The sequence below is a fragment of the Sander lucioperca genome, chromosome 9 (assembly GCF_008315115.2).
Source record: "Sander lucioperca isolate FBNREF2018 chromosome 9, SLUC_FBN_1.2, whole genome shotgun sequence".
Taxonomy (NCBI): domain Eukaryota; kingdom Metazoa; phylum Chordata; class Actinopteri; order Perciformes; family Percidae; genus Sander; species Sander lucioperca.
The window spans coordinates 41,692,684-41,710,851 of record NC_050181.1 but is presented as its reverse complement, the minus strand read 5'-3'; the positions used below and the strand labels follow the sequence as shown (position 1 = coordinate 41,710,851).

The 18,168-nt window shown below is 41.4% G+C and overlaps 1 protein-coding gene across 10 annotated transcripts in view; it reads left to right on the top strand.

Annotated features, from left to right (window-relative positions):
* The window catches only part of rnf220a (ring finger protein 220a), a 170,756-nt gene that overhangs the window by 100,919 nt on the left and 51,669 nt on the right, over window positions 1-18,168 (top strand). For 7 of the 10 annotated variants that reach the window (XM_031311159.2, XM_031311165.2, XM_036004907.1 and 4 more), the window contains one exon: window positions 14,481-14,699. The exons of the other annotated variants lie outside the window; for them this stretch is intronic. In XM_031311159.2, the coding sequence (XP_031167019.1) occupies window positions 14,481-14,699 (219 nt within the window). The remainder of the gene's footprint in view (window positions 1-14,480; window positions 14,700-18,168) is intronic. 10 annotated transcript variants of the gene reach the window in all.

The window sequence follows — 18,168 nt, the reverse complement described above, 5'->3', positions numbered from 1 at the left end:
ACTGGCATCACCAATCTTTGTCTCTCCCTTGTCGCTCGCAGACCCTGCTATCCCCTCTTATATCCTAATTCTTTTCCTGTTCTCTGTCTCCTTCTTTTTCATTGCTTTTGTCCCCCTCTTTCATTTATTTGTTGCTCTTTTTCCTTGGCATGCTACTCTATGGCACATGTTTTTTTTGAGAAGAGCTTTTTTGTTAACACAGAGAAAATTATCGCTGTAGGGAATAGAAAAAAAAAGATTTCTCGCACTCATACAGAAGCACACACACATGCAGGGCCTCGGGGGTGCTGCGGGGCACCGCATGTCAACACCAGCTGTGAGGATTGTGGTGACACTGAGAAGGACTAATACTAATGTGATAAATACGTCAGCACTCACTCCAGGCACATTGTGTGTCTCTGTTTGATGGTTTTAGAAATCTGCTTAGAGCCGCCACTTCAGCCAAACACATATTTAGACAGCATTTTGTCACATTTCACCTCAAAAAGATGCCAGTTTATGGATGTCAATACCACGTCTCCTTGTTCATGAATGATTCAAAAGAAAATGACTTGCTGTCATGAAAACAATGATGTTCACATTTAACGTCAATGTAGAAAAGAAATTAGGCTTGACCCAACTTTAAAAAGTTTAGGAATTCAAACCATTTGAACTATTTTAGTTGTAAAATGACTTTTCCTTGCATCGGAAGTGATCAAGGTAAGGTTCAGTGATTAAAGACAATAAGAAGAGCTAGGGTCTTTGGCCCTGGTTATAGCCAATACACTGTTGAGCCCAAGTCTGTCATCGAGGAACATGTCCCCAACTGTACACAGCATCACTAAAGGTCTAATCCCATTTACTCTAATTAACTAATTGTATAATAACAATGGAAGTGAGTAGACAATGAAAGCTTTGTAGAAAATAATGTAGAACACAATAACACCAGCGTCAATGCAGGAACACATAAACTACACATAAAATGAGAATTATGTTCATGAGTCTGTTGCCCTGACGCATGCTGGGAGGTTTCCCTTCATGCTTACTGCATCGTATGCTGCAATATACATTCGTAAGAAATATTGATTTTAGGTTTAAAACTAAAAATCTTAGACTAAAAGGATAAATAAATGATTTTAAAATGTACATTAAATGAACAGCGATGTCAAAAAGCAACTACCGTTAATTGTTCTGACCATTGTCATTTTGTTTTTTTAAATGATGCCAACTTATCACATTTCTTTGCACTTTTATGATATATTGATGTTGGAAACTGCAAAACATAGCAGCTTTTACAAGATGCAGCATCAGAGAATCTTGCAATCTATCCATCTTTTCCCCTCCTCCCTCTGCCTCTGTCCCTGTCCTCTCTGTTCTCCCTCAATCTCCCGACTTTGTCAAACCCTCCTCTCTTATTTTACCAGCCGGCGGTGGGCGTGGCAGGCCTGCCAACCTCTGTCCTTTCCACTTCAAATTACCATTTTTCTGTGTCTTAAGGTCCACAAATAGGCTCACCTCCTTCCTCAATTTTCAGGCCGTATTCCTCCAGGGTGCAAGCCCCCAACATCCTTTCCCAGCTACATGCAATATGTGTGTGTGTGTGTGTGTGTGTGTGTGTGTGTGTGTGTGTTTGTGTCAAACAGTAGTGGTCTGTGGACTCGTAGTTGAAAATTACACGGTCTCCTAACGCATGGTGGGTATAATTCACTCTGTTGCAAGGATGGGCATGCACAGAGAAACACACACATGCAGATGCAGCAGTCAACATTACATGCACATAGAGTCAATGGTGTGTGGGGACAGATGGAGAGTGTGTGTGTGTGTGTGTGTGTGTGTGTGTGTGTGTGTGTGTGTGTGTGTGTGTGTGTGTGTGTGTGCATGTGCATGTGCATGTGCGTGTGTGTTTGCAGGTCACGTGGTGTCATGCAGGGTGAGTGAGGTGTAATTTCTCAGCAGTAATACTCAACACTCCAGCCCTGACAGCTTTAATGGTGATGGCCTTATTATAGAGAAGACGCCTCGTGTGTGTGTGTGTGTGTGTGTGTGTGTGTGTGTGTGTATGTGTGTGTGTGTGTGTGTGTGTGTGTGTGTGTGTGCATTCTAATGGTGATAGCCATATTACAGTGAGTGGAAGATGGCTAAAAGGCTTGGATTTATACCGGGCCACGTTTACTGACATAAGAATAATAGGGCAGAAGATGCTCTGTGCCATGTATCTGTGTGTTTGTGTGTCAGCGTATGTGCTAATGAATGCCATCTGGTGACTGTTGAAGTAGTATGAGTGTAATAAGAGCTGTTGTGTGCTGATGAGAACAGATTTGTTCACACATATGGCACCATTGAACAGAATAGAACAAAAAATACAATCATATCTCTATACTGATATATACCATTTCATTAATTTCCAGTATTTTCAGCATAAAATTCCTGCTAATAATACATTTAAGGAAGTGTAGTCTAACTTAGAGAGTGTGTATTTGTGCTTGCTGTGTGTTTTTACCAGTAGAAACAGAGTAACACGACTCTGTGCGCCTACGGTTCATGTTATGATGGTCTGATTTACAGTCTTACACACACATACACACACACACACACACACACACACACACACCTTTACATCTTCCAACTCTTTTCTGTCTCTTCTATCACCCAATCTTTTTTCCTTCCTCCCTCCCTCCTTCCACCACAATGTTAGCTAATCCCCTCGTCTGTGTATGTTGTACTCACTTCCTGTAACTACACACTGTTACAGGACTAGCACCTGCTGAGCCGTTGCAGTAAAGAGAAAGGGCTGTGTGCTGCGTGTGGTTTCAGGAGAGCTAACGGACAGGCTGTAGCTACACTGCAGTATGAACTGTCAGGGCAATGTGGGTTAACCTCTTCCTTCTATTGCAAAACTAAGGCTGCTTCCAGAAAAATAAATCACTCATGACACGCCAATCTCATTACACTTTTTCTCTGTATATAGGCTACATATTTGTTTTTAAAATGTGTCTCCAAATTATGACAGTAATATGCTTCGACCACAGGCCTACTTTGAGTGCAGGATTGAAAACAGTTTAAAACAACACAGAATAGATGATTTGCTGTCTGCATGTATGTGTTTGTGTGTCTGACTGAGAGCTTAGAGGTAGTTTATAATTAGGGCATCCCTCCTCCAAACAGAGCACTTGATCCTGAACGATCTGCCTCTCATTTCAGTCTGTAAATAAGCTTGCTGTTTTGTGTTTGCCCTGGATCACTACACTGGGCCTAAACACGGCTCCCCTGCTCCCTAAATACATGATACGTTTCCTTAATAGTTCACCTAAATGGGCATATCTGAGTTAGCACCATCATAACTCTCCCAAATTATTTTGTATGACTTAACAGGTATATTTTGATGCATTGGTTCACTTAGAATGCTGTGGATAACAAGGATTATTATTATGACCTTAAATTATTTTTATGAGTCCTACATTATGGTTTTGTTTGTTTGTTCTGAATCACCATGTAAGCCTCGATATGACTACCATACTTCCTTAATAAGGTCCATAAAAGTACTATTTAAGTACATGCACATGACAGCTATTAGAAAAAAAAATGGGTTTCACTGTTAACAACCAAACATTTTAACTGAGATCTTAATACAAACATATAACACATACAACCTTATATACTTTAATTGTACCACTATTTTTGCATATAAACGTGTTGAGCTGCACAACACAACACAAACGTCATATCATTTAAAAATTGTTACTTTTGTCAATGGAGTTCTGAATTAAATTCAGACTCACAAAAACAGATATAACATACACAGCACTTCTGTTTGATTATGCATTCATGATATTCATCTACAGTTTAACTTTTGAATAGGAGCTACATTTTGCTTCAACTTGGTGTCACATGTCACCATGAATGCCTTCAAGTCAGTGGGGAAAACACAGTGTTTATATCCAGTGCTAGCATGGCTGATAACACCACTGAGTCTGTCGTTAATAAATGAGAGGCCTTCCAGCGTGCTTAAGGCTACGCTTTCATATCTGGTGATTTCTCCAATATGCTCTGATTTGCGTATTGAAAGTAAACAAAACTTATCAGCTTGTTACTCTCTCTGTCTGCCTGCTCGCAAACTGTAATTGAAATGAGACACAGTTGAAAATCCCAACGCTGTGGCAGTACAAAGTGCTGTGCCTGAAGTGTGTGAGTGGGTGGGTAATACACACATATTTACATCTCTTTTTATGTGTGAGGCCGACTATATGCCTATATGGGTGTATGCTTCATGTATGAGTGTTTGTGTGTGTGTGTGTGTGTGTGTGTGTGTGTGTGTGTGTGTGTGTGTGTGCGTACTTACCAACAGCAGACGCCCACAAAGACACATCCTGTGTGTACGATAAGCCCTAATAACGACACCTTGTGATTGATAGAATTTTTGATTTGCCTGCTGACATCTAGCTGGCATCCTTTTCATCTGACATAAAAAAGGTGTCTTGTGTGTGTGTGTGTGTGTGTGTGTGTGTGTGTGTGTGTGTGTGTGTGTGTGGAGGTGCCTGTCTGTCTCTGCACATAGCAGGTGATATTTGCCAATTTAACTCAAAAAGAAGAGGTGAGTACAGCTATATTTGGTTTAGCAGTGTGTGTTTAAAGAAAATTGTGTATGCGCGTGTGTGTGTGTGTGTGCGTGTGTTTGTGTGTGTGTGTGTGTGTGTGTGTGTGTGTGTGTGTGTGTGTGTGTGTGTGTGCCTTTGTATTGTATTATTATATTGTAATAATACAATACAATTATTAGTATAGTATAGTTACAATAGTATTATTATATTGTATTGTAATAATCAGGCATGTCCACTACTATTTATTTCCCCTCAACAAATCCATTTAGCCTCACCTGACTCAACTCATGGTGTTACCTGTGCAAAACATATTTATGTCAATAGTCAGTAAAATTTGACTGTCAACGGGGCTGTAATGCCTTAACTTAGGCCTACTGCTCTGCTAAACTTCTCATAACTGTAAACACTGATTACACATTTTGTTCTTCACCTTAGTACAAAACCACAATAAACATATAGCCTACAATAAAAAAGAAATGACTACTGTATCATACTACACATTAACTGCATTTACTGGTTGGCTTAGTAAAAATGATTGCATTTTCTGGACATTTAATGGCATCAATTTCTTTCTCTTTTATTCCAAAATTGGAAAACTTATCTCTGCTGGCTGGGTCGCTGGGTGGCTTTCCACATTACTTGACTAACTCTGCTAGGTAGCAGCCTGTGCCCTAATACTAAATAGATAGTGTCTTCCTGTGTGTCTACATCCATGTCCTTACAGCTCTCTGTCCAGATCCACCCTCTTGCCCACGTTGTCTTCTAATCTTGTTTGTCAGAACTAAATGAGCTGCCCCAGTGAGGTGTGTTAGCCACTAATGAATTTATTGCTTGATAAGAACAGGGCCCATGCTGTTCCAACTTACTGCAGTCATAAAGCAGTGGAAAAAAAACGACGTAATTAACCTTTACTAGCTGTGTGCATAGGTGGTGCTGCTTGATGTGGTGCGTGTGTCGGTGGGGAAGACGTGTGTGTGCTTTCATTTGTGCTTGTTTACATGTTTGCGCCAGTATGTGTGCAAGTCTACCTGCTGTGTTGTATGTGTGTGTGTGTGTGTGTGTGTGTGTGTGTGTGTGTGTGTGTGTGTGTGTGTGTGTGTGTGTGTGCGTGTGTGCGTGTGTTGTGCATTAATGGGGAAGAAGCAATTGCTATTGATAACACTGCAGCTATCAATTAATAGTTAATCTCGTTCTGCCAGATTAGCGCGTCATCCGATAGACTCCAGACTGACTGGAGACAATAAATACACATAGTCAATAAAACAGCAAAGCATCATGGGAGATAAGGGAGATACATGGGGGGGGTTGACACACATGTGCCAGGGTGCCAACATGACAAGCTCAACCATAAACCTGATGTTGGTTATAGCTTTATACTCTCTTGTCTTATCTGGATGTAAGGAGAAAAAAAAAGCAGTGGTTGAGAAGAAAAAGAGAAGAAGAAGAAGAAGAAGAGACATCATTAAGACTGATGTCCACACTTACCCTCGCCGTTCATTCACTAACAGGAAACCGCTTGTCGTCCAGCAAGACATAGTATAAGACCTGTTATTTTTCTTCTACTTCTCCTTCTCCTTCAACCACTGAGCCATTTCCTCTATTGTCAGAGACATACACACTGTAACGGGTAATAGATAAAGGACTAATGCCTGGGCTGAGGAATAAAGATAGATGGATAGGGAGGAGAAGGAGAGAGGAAATAAAGAGAGGAGTGAGTTATGAAGCGGTACCCAGGGGGTTAATTTCTCACAGGCAGTTTTCATACGCCACGCACACACACCCACAGTAAAGGTGATGTCTGGCCGTGCCAGGCCGGTAGCATGCTAGTTAAAAGTGAATAAGTTTATGGCCGGTGTAGGCCCTCATACATCAAGGAGCAGTTTGTTTAGCCACCAGTGTGACAGGGTACAGTAACATGGGCAGGGCTGGAGAGTGGCTACAGCTGTGATGAATGGGACCTCGCAAGAGGAATGGTGTCTGTGTGTGTGTGTGTGTGTGTGTGTGTGTGTGTGTGTGTGTGTGTGTGTGTGTGTGTGTGTGTGTGTGTGTGTGTGTGTGTGTGTGTGTGTGAAAGAGACATCAAAGCATGTTTTTAGCTCTCAAATTAATGGCGATTCCAGTATTTAATCTGTGTGTGATTTTTTTTTTTTCTCCTATCTGAAGAATCTCTTTTTGAAACTGTAAATATTGCAGACGCCCTTCTCGAGTCATCTCACTGTACCTGAAAGGATATTTCTCTGTAGTATTGACAAAAAGCTTATGGGCTGCAGTATAATGTTTTAATTTGCATAAGTTGCTTCGATTGTAGGTCTTGTTTTTTACCAGGCAGTTAGATTGATAAAAAAAAAAAAAGATTAACAAGTGATTACAAAGAATTGTGCCTGTAAAGTGTGTAATCCCATGTGATAAAATGATTGCACTTTCTGGACATTTATTGGCGTCATTTTCTTTCTCTTTAATATTTGAAAATTGGAAAATGGGCAATTCCAAAGATAGATCTGTGTTCAACTGTTATTAGTTTATAATTTGATGTTTTACATTTGGCCAACGAACCTTCCATCCATATCCAAGTACAGTAAAGAAGCTCATCATTATCAGCAGCCATTATATAACACAAGCATTTACATGTGACAAAATAGTGTGAGTGAAAGCAGGATGTAAAACAAAAAAAAGGCTAGAGAAAAAACATATCCTGTCCTTGCATCAGTGGTGGAAATTATAGTTATTTATTTAATTATAGTAATTAAAGTACATTTAATTGCTGAAACCAACACTTTTAAAGTACTTTTTTTTTTGATTTTATGCTACTATTTACTTCTACTCCTCTACTTTTGAAACACAAATGTATACTTTTTACTGCGCTACATTTATTTGACAGACATAGTTACTAGTTACTTTGCAAATAAAGATTTTACATTCAAAACTTCTTTCTCTCCTAACTCCTTATCTCCTCCTCATCCTCACCCCATCCTTGTCCCAGTCTCTGCCCTGCACCGATCCAGCTGTGGATCTGACTGTACCACGGTGCTGAAAAACAATAGTGCAGTCAGTCTGTGTACGTGTGTGTCTGTAAGGCTGCAAACAATAGACTCATTATCACATCGCCACAATGAAAACAACAACTTGTACTGTTCTCCTGTGCCTCTTCAGTGTGTGCGTTCTCACTACAGCCAGTTAGTTAGTGAGACAGTCAGACAGACAGATGGAGAGGAAGACGGGGCAGATCCAGGGACAGTCAGCCCGCCACCCAGCCAGCCGCCATTTCTCCCCCAATAACTCACTTTTATCCCCCTTGGAGAGGGAAAACAATAAGATATAACAATTGGCAAATGGCTGAGGCAGGCGGAGCATTACAAATGAAATGTAATGTTGTTACAGTTTGGAAATAATGAATTATGAGGATAAGCGGGGATCTGTAAAATCGCTGTAGCGATTTACCGGGGTTTCATTTTTCAACTGTATTGAATTATGGGAAATTGGCCTCAGTCAACTGCAAAATACAAAATGGGGAAAAGGAGGATGATTCACTGTTTCACTCTGTGTGTGTGTGTGTGTGTGTGTGTGTGTGTGTGTGTGTGTGTGTGTGTTTATGCATTTGTGTGCAAGCATGTAAAACCTCTGACTGTTTATCTGTCTGTGTGCATCAATGTGCATGGGTACTTGCACTTTTGCATGCATGCAGTGTGTGTATTTCTGTATGTCTCAATGCTGAATATGTGTGTGTCTGGACATTTGTGTGTGTGTGTGTGTGTGTGTTTGTGTGTGTGTGTGTGTGTGTGTGTGTGTGTGTGTGTTCCTCCCCGTAGACCTGTTGAGGGCTTTCTCTCACTCACCCCGCCGCACATGTGATAAATGTCCCTTATCGCCTCTGTCATTGTAATAGCCCCACAACAGGCCCAGAGAGAGAGACAGAGAGGGGGAAAAGAAGGATGGAAAAAGGGATGAGAGAGGGGAGAAGGAGGGGGTCGTGGCATGGGGGTGTTGAGAGAGAGTCACAGCGACAAAAAAAAAAAAAAAGATGGTGAGAGTGGGAGAAAAAGAGAGGGAGGGATGCCGGCATGGAATGGAATAGTTGGAGTTATCAGCCAGTCTTGTAAGGGAAAGAATACGCATCAAGCTGCCAATCATCTGGCCAGAAAATTGCTCTGAGATTTGAGTCCCCAGACGGTGTGTGTGTATATGTGTGTGGTTGTCCAGAGAGAGTATTCCAAAGCCCCTGTCGTCTCGGTGCTATTACTGCCCCCATCCTTCCACCCGTCCCTTCATCCGACCATCTCACTCTCTCTTCTCTCGCCGTTTTTAAAGCTCAAACTCCAAAAAAACACATCTCTTCTCTCTCTCTGTCACTAAAACCTATACTCAAGTTGCTCGAAACGCTGTTGCCGTCAGTGGCACAGGGGAGGGCGAGAGACACAGAGAGAAAAAGAGTAAGAGAGGGAGTGATGATGGATAAGATAGAAAATAAAAGAGAAGAAAGGGGAAAAGAGAAGAGGGGTTAATATGTTAGCAGAAACCATTTCAGCCTCTTTAATTTTCTATTGATCTGAGCTGCAGACCTGTCCTCTCAACCCCGTGTGTGTGTGTGTGTGTGTGTGTGTGTGTGTGTGTGTGTGTGTGTGTGTGTGTGTGTGTGTGTGTGTGTGTGTGGAGTTAAAAACCTCCAAGCTGTCTCTATACAGAACTCGAGAGTAAGAGAGCCATGTAACTCCCAAACAACTTCATGAGCTATGAAAAACACCCTCAACATCTTCGGTTTTGTGACAAAGCATTTTTATTTACTGCAACATGTTTGTTTTTTCAGCCCACCCAGCACTTAATCCTGCATTTTATCAGAAAATTGGACGTACATGGTTATGGCGTTAACACATTAGGTCGATATGATATGAATGAATAAGTATAAAGAAAAATAGAGAGATAGAGAGAGAAAGAGAATGTGCTGTAAAATAAATTCCACAAAGTTTCTAAAAATTAGGAACGATAAACTGCTTTCGTTTTCTGTAGTTTGATTTGATTTTTATTCTTGTGTTAGTGGATTAAAATATAACACAAATCCTGATATAAGTGAAAATGTTTTGGAAATACTTTAATACTAATTGAAGCCATACATTTTAAAGATGTAAACTAAATGATGGACATGGAGACAAGAGCAAAGTGTAGAGAAACATCCCCCTCTATTGGACAATGTGATATCACCAGGTAGAGGGAGGAAAAGAAAGGACAGGAAACAAGAAGGTGGGGATGGAGGAAGAGATGATAGGCAGAGAGATAGCAGATTCATAACCATCACAATGATGTCCAATTGCAGCTGTGTGATGCAATCTCACTGTATCTTATTTGTCCCAAATGCACACACACACACACACACACACACACACACACACACTCGCACTCATAGACAAAATAGCCTCAGGTGTGACCTGTGCAATACCCCACTCCAGCAGATAGACATTTTTGATCTGCTCCTATCAACCGGTTCTATTTTTTCACATGCCTTTCTCTCTCTCTCTCTCTCTCTCTCTCTCTCTCTCTCTCTCTCTCTCTCTCTCTCTCCCCCCCCCACCTCCCAGTTTCTGGCTTGTATTATTATTCTGAGAATCAGTGACAGACAGAGAGACAGAGACAAAGGCATTACAAAGAATGTGCTGTGGGTATAGAGTAGTCATGTATTTTAGGCTAAACCAAAATAATAAGACAACATTTTCCATCTGGAATGGGTCTTTACTCAAGTGGTACAAGTCAGCGTGGGTAACAGTTTGTCCTAATGTTTTCATGTTGTATTTTTATTTTTACTGGTCTCTTAAATCTCATTTTAGAACAAAAGTGCTCCTATAAATTATATTATGTTTCTCTGTGACATTATGAAATGTTGTGAAAGTCGTGTTCTCACAAGCACACTCTTGTAGTCTGGTCCAGTGTGGTCCCAGGGAACGCTCTGATTCTGGGAACTCGGGGTGACCCGCAACACCCACTGTCATGAAGACGTGGCAAGCACCCAAACCACAACACAGCACCCCAAGGCATAGGCCTGACCAGGAACTAAGGAAAGTTTTCATTATCTGGGGTTGCAGTCATTTTCCTAAGAGATCTGTGTACCTTTTTTTTTTATTTCAACTAGGACAACTGACACCCAAGGAATTCCCATCAACAAACTCTCAACTTAAATGTTTATTGTCAGTGCAAATAATTACAACATATTTGCATCAAACTTCTGACCAAACTCTGTACAAAACACTGTGAGTTTTGTTCTCATTAAACTTGCCATCTAAGTCGGTGCCAACAGAGATTACCGAGATGCAGCTTTGCTTTGTGTCCGTTTGATTTCTATTCCGGTGACACTCCGGTGAGAGGGGTAATATAGCAGACAGCTAGACAGACAGCTAGATAGATGGAAGGCCAGACTGCTCCCCTTGTATGAAGGATTATCCCCTATCCTCTGTTTGTGACAAGAGCTGATAAGGGCCTGAGAGGAGAGGCAGCAAGAGGCTGAGAGGGCTAGTGACATATACACATACACACACACACACACATATATGCGCATATAATCCACAGCGAGAGAGATATCAATCCATCATTTAGAGCCGGGGATTCAGCAAGAGGAAATAGGTTTTCCTCAATCGTTGACAACCCAACACACACTCGCGCAAACACACACTAACCTGCAACAGCATCTGCTGTACAAAGGGCTCATGGGGCTTCAGAGTTGAATAGGGCTGTTTGAATGACAATTCAATTTCATCTATTTATCTGATTTACATTTGGCTATTGTTGTCACCACGGCTGTATACCGGTATCTATGTGTGTTTAGAGCTGTTATTGTGTCTGAATGACATCAGTGTCACTAATAGAAACCATGAATCTAAATGTTCTAACGATAGCTATCTCAATCTTTTTTTTTTTTTTTTTACCATATACATTTTTGAAATGAAAAAGAAGGAAATGTTAACCAGTGGTTTCCATAAAGAATAAGAAAACATGCAACACAATCCTTGTTCATAGCTTTTATTAGCAAAAATCGGACTTCCTAAGAATCTGTCATGTAATTGAAAAAAAGTGCAAATACACTGATGAAAATCGTCTTCATTTCTTGTCAAGGTCTTACGTTCTCATTTAGCATGAATTAACAAGATTCTTAGGTTGAAATATGATCTTTAGATGGGGCAATTTTTACAGTGTGCAATCTCATTCTGTCGTAGGGAGGCCTGTTCTTGATATTTTAGAGAGAAGGAGAAATCTGCCTCCGAATTTGTGCACATGAGCATGAAAATCCCCGCTCCTCTTCTCAACATGACCACATCTCTTGAGGGATAGGTACTTGTGAGTGTTAACATGGATTTGATAAGTGTCTTATCCTCATGAACGGAACCGCAGCACTGACAGGAGAGAACGTATCTTGTTGCTTCTCTGTTCTTTATTTGGTCCTTCCATCTTACTGTTACCTTGAACATATGCACTGATATCCAAGCGGGTAAGAGAAACAGAGGAAATTGTGCTATTGATTACAGTTTGCAACAACAGGTCAAAGGGTAAACATGTCTAAGAGGAACCTTATTGCAAGGTGTGGGGGGTTGCTGCAGTGGGAAGTGGTTAAGGAGGTGCCCAAGGGTCTACAGGGGGCTTTAAGATGATATAATACACTCGCTCACAATCTTGCAAAGGCTGTAAAGAGCTCAACTTGATTTTTCAAGATATTGAGCACAATGTGTTGAAAATGTGTGATTCATGTAGGGAACAAGTGCTCTTGCAGTGGATTTTGATATATGAATTTACCAATCTTGAATCAATTCAGCAGTTATGGTGTGTTTCCCTGCAAATATATATATATAAAAAAAAAAAGGAATGGATGGACTTTCACAATACCCCTTTTATTTTTTATTAAATTATCTAGGAGTCTTCAGCGTAGACATACACGTGGATAGCTTAAAATATGTACAGATAACAAGCCACTTGGCTTTAGGAAAGTGGCGTGTATGTTTACGCAAAGTCATCACGTTGAGTCTTCAGTGTTTCTCTAAAATATCCTTTTGGCTGCTTGGATAGAAAAAAAAGACTGCAAGAGAAGAGGAAAAACTGGTTAAAAAAATACAAGGTGACAGAGGAGGTGAAAGAGATACAAAGAGTAAGGAAAGAAATAATCCAATCCTAGTGGGACAAAGACAAAATGTGTAAGAGAGGGAGGGTGTATTTGGCACTGCATTGCTAAGTGCCAGGTTAGGTGGCAGGGCCATTTGGCGAAGACGCCGGTGCTAGACTTGATGGATGAGACCAACCGCAGGCTCTTTTCTCTTGTAACTTTAAAATCATTAAGCCTTTTACACGGCCATGCAGATTTTTATAGCCACCTCAGACAATCTGTCGCTTGTTCATGTCTTTAGATCAGCAGGATGGGAGCAGACACACAGAGGGAGGACGTGGTCCATGTCTCTTAATAGTTGTATTGTGGATTTACAGTCATTTCATATCAATTTGAATTGGTTGGATTTAATGCCATTTTACTTTTTTGTTTCATTATTTTTGTAAAGAAGCACAAGAGATTGGTTTTAATTAAGGTTTAATATAAAAGTGTTAAAAAAAAAGGTTTTAGGCTGACCCAGCAAACTATACCACATTTTGTAATGTTTATATTACTTTTTGGGCTGATTATTTTACCCCTGAAATTGTCTTTGCCAAACGTAAACACAATAGGCCTGCCATTAGAAAATGTACATTCTCCGCCTTTGGACAGTAGGCCTATTCAGATAATGTGAGGGAACCAAATTTTTTTTAATCTAGAGATATTCACACCTTCTAAATGATATTCTTTCATGTAGAATTTCGCTTTAGCTTTCAGCTATACATACATTTCACATTTCATCCCTGATGATCCTGCTATCACAAGGCAGGTGAAGATGAAGTGCAGGTACGCAGCAGGTAATCTGGCACAGAGAGGACAGCATTGACATTGATCTAAGATTTTAATCTGCTGCTCCTCTTTGCCGGGCACGTTTTGCAATAACAAATACAGCTAGGTATAACTAGGAGATCCAAGGTGCGGATATGAGTTCTATTAAGAAAACCCAGTTAGCTAAGACAAACTTTTACCCAGCAAATGAGGGCGATGCACACAGTGACATAACATAATCATATTGCTTTTCGTATCCTTTTTTCCCCCCCTCTCTTTATTTCTCTATGAGTGTATGTGTGTGAGTGTATTTAATACATAAAGGCCAATAATGTTAATGACAAACCAGAAGCAACAACAGAGTGGGTGTTCCTGCGATGCGCTCTAAATATTATCAAAAACAGCTTGTGTACATATGTAAGTGTGCACATGCCTCAATCTATCCATCCATCCATCCATCCATCCATCCCTCTCATTTTGCCTCCACAGGCTTCCTCCTCCACTGTTAGGATTCAATTAACACAGTGCAGGCAGCCATGGCACCCTCATTAAAGCTAATTAGTTAAAACATCAGCCAATCTAGCGTTAATTGGCTTTGGTAATTAATTCAGCTGCTAGACCATATGAAAGCAGCAGGGAGAGAGATAATGAGAGGGAGCGAGAGATAGAGAGAGGGCGGAAGAGGGTGGAATCAGAGGAGAGGGGGAAGAGGGAAAGGAAAGATAAAAGACAAGAAAATAAAAGAAAAAAGGAGAATAGATGAGAGAGAGATAACTCATAGAGAGGTAATGTGAAGGGCAGCCTTATTTCTGTAGGTGTTTGTCTCTGAGTACCAGTTGCTATCAGTTCAAAGTGTGGTGGGGCTGACATTGAGCCAGATTGTTTGTCAGAGAGAAAGGTGAACAAAACTAACTTCTCAAGATGAATTTATTAATTATTAATCCTTTTAATAGAAGATAGACGTTTTAGAGTCAATTCAAACAAAATGCGTGTGTGTGTGTGTGTGTGTGTGTGTGGGTGGTGATTAGGGCTGAGTCAGGCTGTCTATTTCAAACTTGCTGATGCCCCTCTTTGCCAACTGACGCGGCACGTACCCGTCGTGATGAGGCCCCTTTGGGATGGAAATGATTGCCGACAGGCCTCACGCCCACACCTCTCCGTCAGGTATCCCCCCTCCTCCGGACAGCTGAGGAAGGAGAAATGGAATACAGACAGTCAGCAGAGAGAGGAGAAGAGAGAGGGCATAGGTCAGTGAAAATAAAGAAAAAAAATGTATCTTAAAATGATCTTTCTTTCATTGTATCTCTTTTTCAATGGCAGTGTAATTATACACCAAGAAATAAAACAACAAGGGTTAGGGTTAGGAAAAAGGAAGGAAAAATACAGGATTAGAAGATCAAAGTCCTTTTCATTCTCAAAAATCATACCGAACAAGTATATTCATAGAGGAAATGGATATTTCTTATGTCTTTGATGTTAAAAATGCACAATCCAAAATAATCATCATTATGACATACTTTAAAGTGTGAGTTATAACATAAGATTTTAAATAGCACAAGAAAGAATTAGTAATCCTACAAGAATAATTTTTTTCTTTCCTTTTTCCTGCAAAAGTGTGTGTGTGTGTGTGTGTGTGTGTGTGTGTGTGTGTGTGTGTGTGTGTGTGTGTGTGTTGTGTGTTGTGTGCGTGATAGCGCTCTTGAATTGAGATTTAGCCTGTAGAGCCTCTGCTCTGTGGGTCAGTGCTTGGTTAATGCTCCATTAATTTACTTCTTTCTTCCTCGCCACTGTGTCTCTCTAACACACTCACTCACACACACACACACACACACACACACACACACACACACACACACACACTGACAAGGTGATTGATTAAATAAACAGCTGTCAGTAGTTGGAGATAACCTCACCAGCATCACACTGCTGTCTTTCAGACAGACACACACACGTGCAGCAGGGTCCCAGGAGTAAAACCCACATTACACATGCTGACACACACACAGGGATCATCAGAGGACCATTTATCAGCGTATGTTTAAAACCAGGCAGCTGATGATTTATGATTTATTATCTTGGTGTTTCCCGTTTGTTTACCTAAATCCTTCAAATTTCATATACATTTCTTTCAATTTTTTGTTTCTATTAAAGAGCAAAGTGGGCCTGAAAATGCTGTCCACCAGGCCCAAACCTTTTCCCTATGACATAATGAAAGAATATCCTACATGTAGGAACAGTCACAGTGTTCCCATGTTGCCAAAATGTCCTGTCCATGTAAAATTAATGCATCTTCTGATTTACATTTCACTCTTTCTCACAGTGCAACATGTACACAGAAATAGTCCCTTGACTTAAACAGACAGCAAACACATCCACACTGCTACTACTACTACTACTACTACTACACACACACACACACACACCTTTCCCCTCTCTATCCCTCTATCCAGCCATCTCTTCATCCCTCCTCTCCACCGCGCCGACATTTCATTTGCTTTTGTAAAACTGACAACCCCAGGGAGCGAGGGGAGGGATAGTGAAAGAGCCTGGTGATGAGTTTTGAGCAGGGCGTGGAGGAGTGCTATTTAAAAACGCCATGCATCATTGTCAGGGAGTGAGAACGTGCAAACACACACACACACACGCGCGGTCAGACAGACACAGGAAACACACGCATGGAGAAGCGCAACGCGGCATGGGTGGCAAACTGAAGTTGACCCCCGTTCCATTTCATCAAATGTCCTCTGAATGAGCCGCACAGCCTCATCTGTTTTGCACACAGACACCCACACACACACACACACACACACACACACACACACACAGAGCTAGTGATCAGCCTTGTGTCTAGCCTACTTAAATCACAGCTCACTTAAGAAAAAAACATATCACCTCACTGGGAGACGCACACACACACACACACACACACACACACACACACACACACACCTTGCTAGTCCCATTTGTGTTAATGCGGCCCCTGGTTTGGGGCTTTAGGGCTCATATTTGCCATTATGGAGATGATGGCTTTACGGGGGCCTCTCACCTCACCTTGCGTTGGTCGGGGAGTAGAGAGGGGAGAGTCGAAATGAAGGCTGACACCTTGGTGGGATTTATTTGATTGTGGATGCGAGGCGGTGTCATTCTGGAGAGGGGGTAAAATAAGGGGGGATGAGACGGAAGGAGGAGGGCTGGACCCCTTGGGCTAAGTGAAAAGAAGAAGAGAGGATGCCGGTGTGAAGGGAGAGGGGAAAGGGAAAGAAAGAGAAGGAAAGAAATAACATAAAGAAAAAGAAATAGATTGAGGGGGAGCAGAAGTGGCCCCTCTTTTCCTTCCTGTGAATCAAATCAAATTCCCCTTATCGCACATTATTTGAAGAGGTTATCGGGCGCGGTAATGCGGTTACACGCCGGGCCGCGGCTGAGAGATTTCCTTGTTTACCGATGTTGGCGGGTGTTATAGCTAACCGGCCGGACGAGTGGCAAGGGGAGGGGGTAAAAGGAGGAGGAGGTAGAGGAGGGGAAGAGGAGAAAAGAGGGGCAGCGGGCATAAACACTTGATGCATGTCAGAAAACTCATTTAGGGGAACAACAAGGAGGGGGAATGGCAGAGTGTGTGTGTGTGTGTGTGTGTGTGTGTGTGTGTGTGTGTGTGTGTGTGTGTGTGTGTGTGTGTGTGTGTGTGTTTGCACACACAAGGAGAAGACAGTTGTTCAAGGACAGAAAAACAGCCTCTACATGTAGACACTTTGTAATTCCATTTGGGAAATGTGCTTGTGTGTTTTGCGAGTGTGGATGTTTGCAATGTGTATGTGTGTATGTACGTGTGTGTCCACCAACATACTGTATGTGTGCCAACTCATAAATCTGGCTCTCCTCTTTTCTGACTCTTATTGTTGTGCTTAAATCCAGTTTACATGCTCAGTGTTCATTAGCTGATTGTGTGTGTACTTTACAAGTGTATTCAATCCCCTGCAACAGACTTAAAAGATAGAAAATGGTCAAGTTCATGGCAATTCCAACATTTCTGTGTTTCTTTGTAAATATTCCATCCAACTAGTTTTAAAAGAGTACACATTTAAAGCAAAAGGTTCCTTAAATTGCTGATTGCTGCAGCACAATATTCAATCTAAAGCCATACATGAGATATTTTTTATTTATTTTTTGATTTCAAGAACAGTCCCACATACAATCTCTTGTTTCCCGAGAGAAAGGAATGATGGGCGAGATAAAAGCGAAAGGATGACACGCAATACAGGTCATTAAATAGGATTTGGACCAACAGTGTTGTGTGTACATGGTTTGCCTCTTAGCCCATTGAGCCATGAGGACACCCCAAATGGTTTTTTATCTCTGGCCCCATTGAGAGTGAGTATTGAGCTGACAATCCCTGTCCTCTCTGGAGGTGGCCTTTTACCTCAGCTCATTGTAGTCTGTGACTGGGAGCCTGCGCTATCTAGCATCTATTGATTCCCACTTCATCTGGACCAAAGCATCACAGGAGAGGGTAGAGAGACATAGAGAGACAGAGAGAGACATAGAGAGACAGAGAAAGAGTAAGAGGGAGAGAAGGTGTGTGTGTGTGTGTGTGTGTGTGTGTGTGTGTGTGTGTGTGTGTGTGTGTGTGTGTGTGTTTTTTAAATAAAGGATGCTTCGAGGCAAGGAAAGCAGGAAGGAAAGGGAGAATATTAGGGTGAAAGTATGGGCAAATGTCAA